General features: G+C 47.0%; 1 protein-coding gene across 1 annotated transcript; it reads left to right on the top strand.

Moving 5' to 3' along the window:
* Positions 1-7,405: 7,405 nt before the first annotated feature.
* On the top strand, positions 7,406-8,349 carry LOC119236950 (olfactory receptor 14A16-like; the record flags this gene model as incomplete). The annotated part of the gene is made up of 1 exon (XM_037500880.2): positions 7,406-8,349. A coding segment is annotated over one exon (927 nt), but the record flags the coding sequence as incomplete, so codon positions are not given.
* Positions 8,350-8,798: the final 449 nt, after the last annotated feature.

Raw genomic sequence — 8,798 nt, 5'->3', positions numbered from 1 at the left:
GCTCAGGAAATCTGATGAACAAACTTGTCCCCGTTCTCATCACTGCGGTGTTGAGCACCTGCTATTTTATTTTCATCGCCATTTCCTATGTCCACACCTTCTCTGCTGTCAGGAAGATCCCATCCACAGAAGGGAAGGACAAAGTCTACTCCACCTGCCTTCCCCACCTGCTGGTTGTGGTGCTGTTTCTCTCCACTGGATTCTTTGCTTATCTGAAGCCGACCTCAGGGATCCCGTCCACGTCTGAGCTGGTCATTTCTATGTTCTACACGGTGGTGCCCCCCACCTTTAATCCCGTCATCTACAGTCTGAGGAACCAAGCCATGAAGTCAGCACTGGCCATGCTGTTCAAGGGGATACTCACCAAAATGTGAAGACTCTACTTCTTCTTTACAATCATAGTTACCTTGTACAGCTCTATTTCCAATATTTCTTAATATTTTAATTCGAATATTTGTTTTCCAAGACTTGAAGATTTGCAGTACTTTCTAAACAATAATAGTGCGAGGGAGATGCAGGTTTTCCATACTCTCTTCAACCCACAAGTGCACCGTCTCCCTCCCAAAGCAGCATGATTCATCAGAATCGTGCCGTTTTAACCAAGGATGTGTCCACTTTGGCGCCTCATCATGGAATCCAGCCCATGACTCACTCTCGGGCTTCCCCCTCGGTGTTTTGCATTCTGTGGGTTTGGCCCAATGCATCGTGACAGACACTCATCATCATCACAGCACCCAGTGCGCCTCACCAGTCCCCCGACTATCTGCACCCTGCCGCTGTCACCCTCTCGCCCTGCAGACCACTGATCTCCCTGTCTCCATCATTCAGGTCTTTCCAGAATGCCCTGGAGTTGGACAGGTCCAACTTTTCAGTTTGACTTCTACTTCGCAGAGTCCGGCTCAGCTTCCTCCACTTCCTTCTTAGGCAGGGAGCTCCCTCCACTCTTACTGGTGACAGCCGTCTTCTGCATGCCTGGCCACCATTTATCTATTCTGAGGTGTGACTCGCTTCCTTCCACATGTTGGCAAGAAGAATGAAGTTACCATAAACACTTGCAAAGCTTTGTGTGAGTGCGGAAGTTTCTCCCGCCTTTGGGTTAACACAGAGTAAGTGAACGCTTGACCGCGAGGTGAGAGACGCTTCAGTTTCCTCTGACCCCCATTAAACCATCTTATAAATGAGTGTCCAGTGGGCTTCTTCCCACAGGAGACATGCAAGAGGCCCTGATGTTCCTTCCATCATTAGTGTGTGGGGTTCGGTTTCTGGGCAGGTGTGTGGGGGCATCTCAAATGCCCTCTGCTGTTCTTGGTGATGGACGAGGGAAACGACTTTCAGCACCTGCTTGGCCAATGCCTGCTCTGCGGAGTGTCTAGTGAGCTTGCCGGCCCCTCTGCTGGAACCGTCTCTGTTCTTTTTTTTTTTTTGTGGGACCCTCGCCGGCGGCCGGGCATCGAACCATCACTGCAGAGGCTGTGGGCCGCCTCCCAGCCCAGCGCTCAACCGCTGCGCCACCAGGGGAGGCCCGGAACTGTCTCTGTTCTTGTTGAGTCCTACAAGCATTTGCTTATTTTGTATAAAGGTCTTTTCTCAAGTGCATCTCTGGTAGGTATTTTCTCACAGAGTGTGGCTTTTTTCTCCTCTCTTGATATTTTCCTCCCCAGGTAAGTTTTTAATTTTCCTGAACTCCAGGGTATCATTTTCCTTTTCATGCTTCATGTCTTTGGAAATGTATCTACAAAGAATCACCGCACTCAAGGTTACCTAGACTTCAGGCTGTGTCAAGTGCTGTGTTTATGCCATGGTGTTTTACATAAGGCCAATGATCCATTTGGAGTTAAACTTTGTATAGGTTCTGGTCAAATCAATGTAATATAAATTAAGGGGATATCATAAAATTAATTGAATAGATTCAGAAGGAACAATTGGCAAGACACAGCCTCCATTTGATCAGAAAAACATATCTTCTAAATAAAATGGGTATAAGAAACAAGTACTAACAATAAATAAATCATAAATGACGATCCATTCCTAACATCACAGTTGGTAGCAAAAAAAAAACAAAAAAACTGAAAGCTCTTCCTCTACGGTCAGGAGGGAGACTGAGTGGCCTCTCTCACCAGTGCTGTTCAACCTGGTACTGCAGGTCCCGGCAGAGGGGTCAGGCAGGGACGAGACATAAAGGGTATCCAGACTGGAGTGAAGTGGCTCCTTTGTGCAGGTGACATGGAGGCAGATGTGCACGCCCTGATGACTCAAGCAACAAACTGAAAATAATACATAGTGCAAAGTTGCACACTACAAAATCACTATACAAATTTCAGTTGTGTTTCTGTACACAGACAAAAACTACCTGAAAGAGAAATAAAGACAAGCCCATTACAAGGACATTAACAAGCATAAAATACCTAGGATAAGTTTAATCAGTGGGTTAAACACCCACACACTAAGATCTATGACAGCAATGAAGTAAGTTAGAAAGGACAAAGAAATAGGAGAACATACTTTTCTCATGGGTCAGAAAAATTAGCATTTTTAAAATGGTCATTATCCATAAAGCAATGTACAAATTCATATAATGCCTATCAAAATCCCAGTGGCATTCCTCACAGAATTAGAACAAAGAAATCCCTAACACTTGTAGGAAGCACAAAAGATCTTGACTAGCAAAGCATTTGAGCAATAAAAGCAAAATGGAGGTTTTATGCTCCTGATTCAAACCATGCTACAAAGTAATAGTAATCAACAGAGCACGTTGTTGGGAGGAACCACACATGGATCAATGGAACAAGGCCCACATGCTGCACCTCCCCCTGCAGTGACCTTCAGGGCTAATGGCTGTTGCCATGGTCCCTGAGGTCCGGCGTGGGCAAGGAACCATGCGCGCAGGGGGAGAACAGCAAACTCCCTAAGATACAGATAAGCCGGATGCCTGGCAAGAGTTAAAAGAAATGCTGACCACACGGAACCTTATCTTGCTTTCTCAAGACCCACAAACTTTATTCTGCTACAACTGTCTTTCTAAAATCTTTTCTTTTTCTGGTCATTGGTTGCTAATTAAAAAACATATGTAATTTAATAATTAGGCTAATACAAATGAAACATTACTAAACACTGTGTAATAATAGAATTGTTGGTTTAATAATCTTTCTATGTGCTTGACTTATTACCTTTGATATTAACTGCATTATAAAATAAATTAACCCATGACAATTAATTATGAGTAAAAATAAGTAGAAAGTAGTAGTAGTTAGTGCAACAAGAACATAATTATATAAAACAAAAGAAAGAATTGATAGCCTGTCTACTCAGAAATGTAGCTAGGTCCAGATGGAACTTCGGACATAGATCACTGCCTTGTCAATGATAAGCCAAACCTATGAGCAAGCTGATTTCTTTGATGTTCACTGTTCCTATGCTTTTAGAAAACATATATATACTAACCACTGACTCAAATTAAATTGCACTCAGATTTTCACTCTCTTGAAGTGTGTCTGTGTGTCATTTATTCGCCGAATCCCTGACCACTCCGCGCAATCTCTCAACCCTGAGACGGCCTCATCATCCACTGCTGTGCTGGTCTGCGGCACCCACACATATATACATACACACAACTCTTGCAGCAATGACTAACGGGGGTCTCTTCAACAAATGGTGCGGGGGAGTCTGGACAACCCCATGCAAAAGAATGAAACTAGACCATTATCTCACACTATATACAAAAGTTAATAAATGCAATTATTATTTTAATGGAAGATACAAAACGATAAAATACAGGGAAGAAAACATAGACTCTTTGACCTCAGCTTCAGAGATGTCTGTGTGGATTCAAAGCCACCAGCAAAGGAAACAAAGCAAAACCCAGGATGAGATCAGAGCAAGAATTCCTCCACCACCAACATCCAAAAGAAAAAGTCAACTTACTGAATGTTGCAAAGCAACATTCCACTAGGGCTTAATAACCAAGAAATATACTCAAACAAAGAGTCAACAAAAAAACAAACAACTCAATGAAAAACAGACAGAAGATCTACAGAAACACTTGACCAAAGACGAAAGTCCCCCGAGCTGGGAGCACGGACTGAATGGGCTGTGGCCCCGCTCCCCAGGCCAGGCCGCTCCAGGTCCTGCACAACCCACCGTGCACAGGTCTTCTGTTCTTTAGAAATCAATAAAGTTTGGACTTTACTAATGCATTTCCTTTACTGTGTGTTTTGAAAGGGTATTGAAATTATCTTCAGCAGTTGATGGACAATGAGGTTAATCTAAGTTTGTCATAAATGTTGAAATATAAGCAGAACGACTTCGAGCCCACGAGAACTCATCGCCCATGCGTGTTAACTGACGCTGGGATGCTCAGCAGATAACACCATGCACACCTCGGGATTTGGCGGAACCACAGAGGTCACTTATCACCCGTGCTCCAACCTCCCCACAAGGAGAGTGCAAAGACCATGCACGTGCGCACACCCACACACCCACATGTGCACACATGTACACATGCACACCCATGCACACATGCACACGCAGTCACCTTGAATCTAGCTAATGTTGTCACATAAATGTCTTTAATTTTTATGAGCCTGCGTCTAACCATATTACACTATTTAAATCCATAAATAAAAAAGGTCTTTTCCAAGAACTTCCCAACATGAAAAGCCACTCTAATCACGAGATCAAGACCCCAGGAAAAGCGCCATGCACAGAAGCCCAAAACCTATCTCGTTTATTAAGGTAAAGGCAAAATGCTTAACAATAGTAACTACACAAGCTGAAATGCAGTTACAGGTATTGGGAGTGGAACAAATCTCGTAAATAATATTTAAGTGACACGAAGACACACATTCCAGAAGATCCAGACTCCACCCATTAAACTTCACCTCTGTTGAGTTTTCCCTTGTCTGTCCACCTCGCTACCTCCCCGCCATCCCCCTGCCTCCACCCCGCCCCATCACCCTCCCCACTGGCACAGTGGGTGCCGGTGACTTTCCAGCTCCCTTCGGATGTGGCCCATCATGTGGCTTTTAAGGACGGCTTTTAAGGCTTTTAAGGAAACAAAAGCAAAAATCAGGATTATATCAGAGCAAGAGCATGAAGTCTGCTGGGCCACACCCAGGTCCCCCGGGGCCGGTCAGCAGAGGGTGATGGAGACTGGCAAGGAGTGAAAACTGACCTGTCCTCACAGGTGTAAAAACTAACAAATTTGCCTCTGACACACTCACTGCACTAATTGCTCACTGAATATGCTACAGGACGACCCAATTAACACAGTCGAGTAAACACACACTTTCCCTCTGGAGGAAGGTCCCCGAGGGCTGGAATCTGGACCGTGTCCAACACGCGGACGCCAGCTCCAGAGCTCAAATAGCCCAGCCCTGAGGCCCTGCTCTGTCCAGGAGGCGGCGCAGGACGGGGTGCGACATCCTGTGAGTGCTCAGAGGCTCCCCACGAGCCCCGACCATGGAGTGAGAGGCCGGGACGCCCTCTGTCCCGCCATGGGGACAACCTCAGGAGAGAGACTCGACACGGCAGCTGGAAACGCCCCCCTCATACCGCAGGTATTCTGTTCATAAACAGTTTTCAGAATAGAAATCGTTCAGACTTGAAAGTTTTTAGATTTCAAGCTTCACTGTAGATTAGAGAAAGCGCATCATCCAAAATAGTCATTTCATAAATAATGAAAACTATTGCTTCTAGAGTTGCACAAGTTCCTCAACGATGCGCTGCCGTATCATCCTGGGGTTAAGATTCAATGACAGAAAATAACTTTTTTTAATTGAAAAATCCAAATATTATGAATTTTAATAGCATCATCATATGAGTAGATTTTAATATACGATGCATATGACTTCATAACTATGATCTGGGCGCTCAGCTCAAAGAGTCAGTGTGTGTTAAGTATCAAGTAAAATCAGAACAATTGATGCAATTAAATTGGGATTAAAAAACTCAAAATCAAATAAAAAATACTTATATTAAAAATCAGAATGTTAAGCCATTTTGTTCTGAAATATTGCAACAGATATAAGAGACAAGTGGAAATTCAAACACTTTTTAAAGCAACATGATCACCATGTCATGGCTCTAACGCTCACGGGAGGGCGGCACAGACGTCTGCGACTTCTGGACATGAAATTGGGAGTTTTCCCCAACTCCTGACTCAAGGATTGTTAGTGATATTAAAATGAAAAAACACAGTATTTTAACAATACCTGGAGAGAGATGTATCAAAAATTAGTTCATCATTACAAATAGTATTTTAAATCACCCCAAGATGTCTACATGTGTGACCACCAGGTATTTTCATTATCTTCTAGTTTTTATCAAATTGCTTGGAATTGTATGTACACTGATGCATAGCCACAAGTTTGTTCCCCACATTCCCCTTAAAAGTCCTGCCTCCCCAGGGCCTGCCCCTCCGCACCCCACAGAGGGGGGAGAGGGTGAGATTGGGGGAAGGAGAGCGGGCAGGGCTGCCCCGTGTCCAGGCGTCCCCACTCACGCACGGGCCTGGGGGAGGAACAAACCCGCACCCGGGGGACCCGGGGCCCTGGGACCGGCAGGGACAGCCCCACGCACAGACCGTCTGGATCAGCCCTGGAGCTGCCTCCTCCCTGCACAGACGTGCATGACTCGGAGGGGGAGAGAGGGGCCGGGAGGGACCCTGGGTGGACGAGCCCATCCTGCAGGAGGGACGTGTGGGGTGACCCAGGAGGAGACTCTGCGGGAAACGTGGTCTCTGGATCCTCAGATGTGGGGCGTCAGGGGCAGGGAGATGAGGAGACGAGGGGACGGACCAGGAGGCAGCAGGGAGGCCGCAGGGGCAGGAATCTGACAGAGGAGGCGTCAGGACACACCGCAAGGGGACACCGAGCCCAGATCATTCAGTTCCAGGACTATGTCGGGTCCCGGGGAGCAGGAAAACGGGGACCCGCACACCCCACCTCCCTGCACACCCGTCCCTATGGGGCCTCCCCAGACCAGGGCTGTGCTGGAGGAGCAGGGACAGGCTGTCCAGGGTGGGGAGGGGCTGGGCATGGTCACGTGTCCTCTGGGGCTGTGCCCTGGACAACCTCTGGGAGGTGTGCTGGGCGGAGACGCTGGGCCTGGGCAGGAGGCAGGAGCAACAGGACTGTGGCAGTGGGGAAGGGCTGTTAGTCTGGCTATGAGATCAAGCAGAGCAGAATCCTATGATTACCAAAATGTCCTCCTTCCTGATCCCAGATCCAGTGTGATAAAGGCGCGTTTCTGGAGCTGAACGCAAAAGGCTCAACAGAGTGAGAGACATGGAGCTGCTCCACTCCACAGCCTCAGAGTGACCACTGGGACATGCCTGTGACTGTCCTTGCAGGTGTCATGTTTTATTCAGCTTGATGTTTTTACACAGATGATGGCTCCAGGGGTGACGAATCTCACGGCCGTGACAGAATTCGTGCTCCTGGGGTTCCCCACCCAGGGGACCATGGGCTTCCTGCACCCGCTGCTCTTCTCCCTGGTCTACCTGTGCGCCCTGCTGGGGAACGGGCTCATCATCCTCATCACCACCCTGGACCGGCACCTCCACACCCCCATGTACTTCTTCCTGAGGATTCTGTCCTTCTCGGACCTCTGCTTCATTTCAGCCACTGTCCCCAAGTCCATTGCCAACTCTCTGAGGCACAGCGGCTCCATCTCCTTCCCGGGCTGTGTCCTCCAGGTATTCATGGTGATTATTTCCATAGTTACAGAGCTTCACCTGCTCACGGCGATGAGCCTTGACCGCTATGCTGCCATCTGCCACCCCCTGCACTATGAGGTCATCATGAGCAGGGACAGGTGTGTGCAGCTGACAGCTGTGTCCTGGCTGGCTGGGGGTCTCCATGCTGTGATGCACACAGCTGGAACCTTCTCCTTGTCCTACTGTGGGTCCAACGTGGTCCACCAGTTCTTCTGTGACGTCCCCCAGTTAATGGCTATTTCCTGCTCAGAAAATTTAATCAACGAACTTGCCCCTATTCTCACCAGTGTAGTGACGGATTCCTTTTGTTTCATTTTCATCATCATTTCCTATGTCCACATCTTCTCTGCTGTCAGGAAGATCCCATCCACAGAAGGGAAGGCCAAGGCCTACTCCACCTGCCTTCCTCACCTGCTGGTTGTGGTGCTGTTTATCTCCACTGGATTCTTTGATTATCTGAAGCCGACCTCAAGGACCCCGTCCATGTCTGACCTGGTCATTTCTATGTTCTACACGGTGGTGCCCCCCACCTTTAATCCCATCATCTACAGTCTGAGGAACCAAGCCATGAAGTCGGCCGTAGGGAGACTGATGAAGGGGAGACTCACCAAAATGTAATCGAGAAGATTAGTTCACGACTCTATTATGAGACATTTATTTTAAATTTTCACATTATTGTCCCCTTCATATTATTTTAATTTCATATAATTCCATTGTATAATTTAAATATATATGCTCATTATTAAGATATATTTACGATGACTTCATATATTCTTCAGCTCATTCACTCGATTAGCATTGATTGTTCCTCTTTTTAACACTTAGTTGCACTTTGATATTCTCTGTACAATGAAGGTCACCTAACTTTAGCATCTGTCTGCTGGTCTCCATTTCCGTGCTCTCGACTGAGGGGCGATGGTTGGGTTTCATCTCAGTCGTCAGCAGAAGTTCTCTCACTGGGGCAGCATCTCCTGTCTCTAAGGCACTTCCCCTCTCATGTTACTGACTCTCGTGGTCACGTGTGGGATCAGGGGCCCCTGTACTTGGTGAGTGAGGCCTTCATCACATAAGGAAGTCCTGAGGG

The sequence above is a fragment of the Talpa occidentalis genome, unplaced genomic scaffold (assembly GCF_014898055.3).
Source record: "Talpa occidentalis isolate TD23 unplaced genomic scaffold, MPIMG_talOcc4v2.1 talOcc4.9, whole genome shotgun sequence".
Lineage (NCBI taxonomy): Eukaryota > Metazoa > Chordata > Mammalia > Eulipotyphla > Talpidae > Talpa > Talpa occidentalis.
Note: the sequence above shows the minus strand (reverse complement) of the source record. Positions and strands in the feature narration are given on the sequence as shown.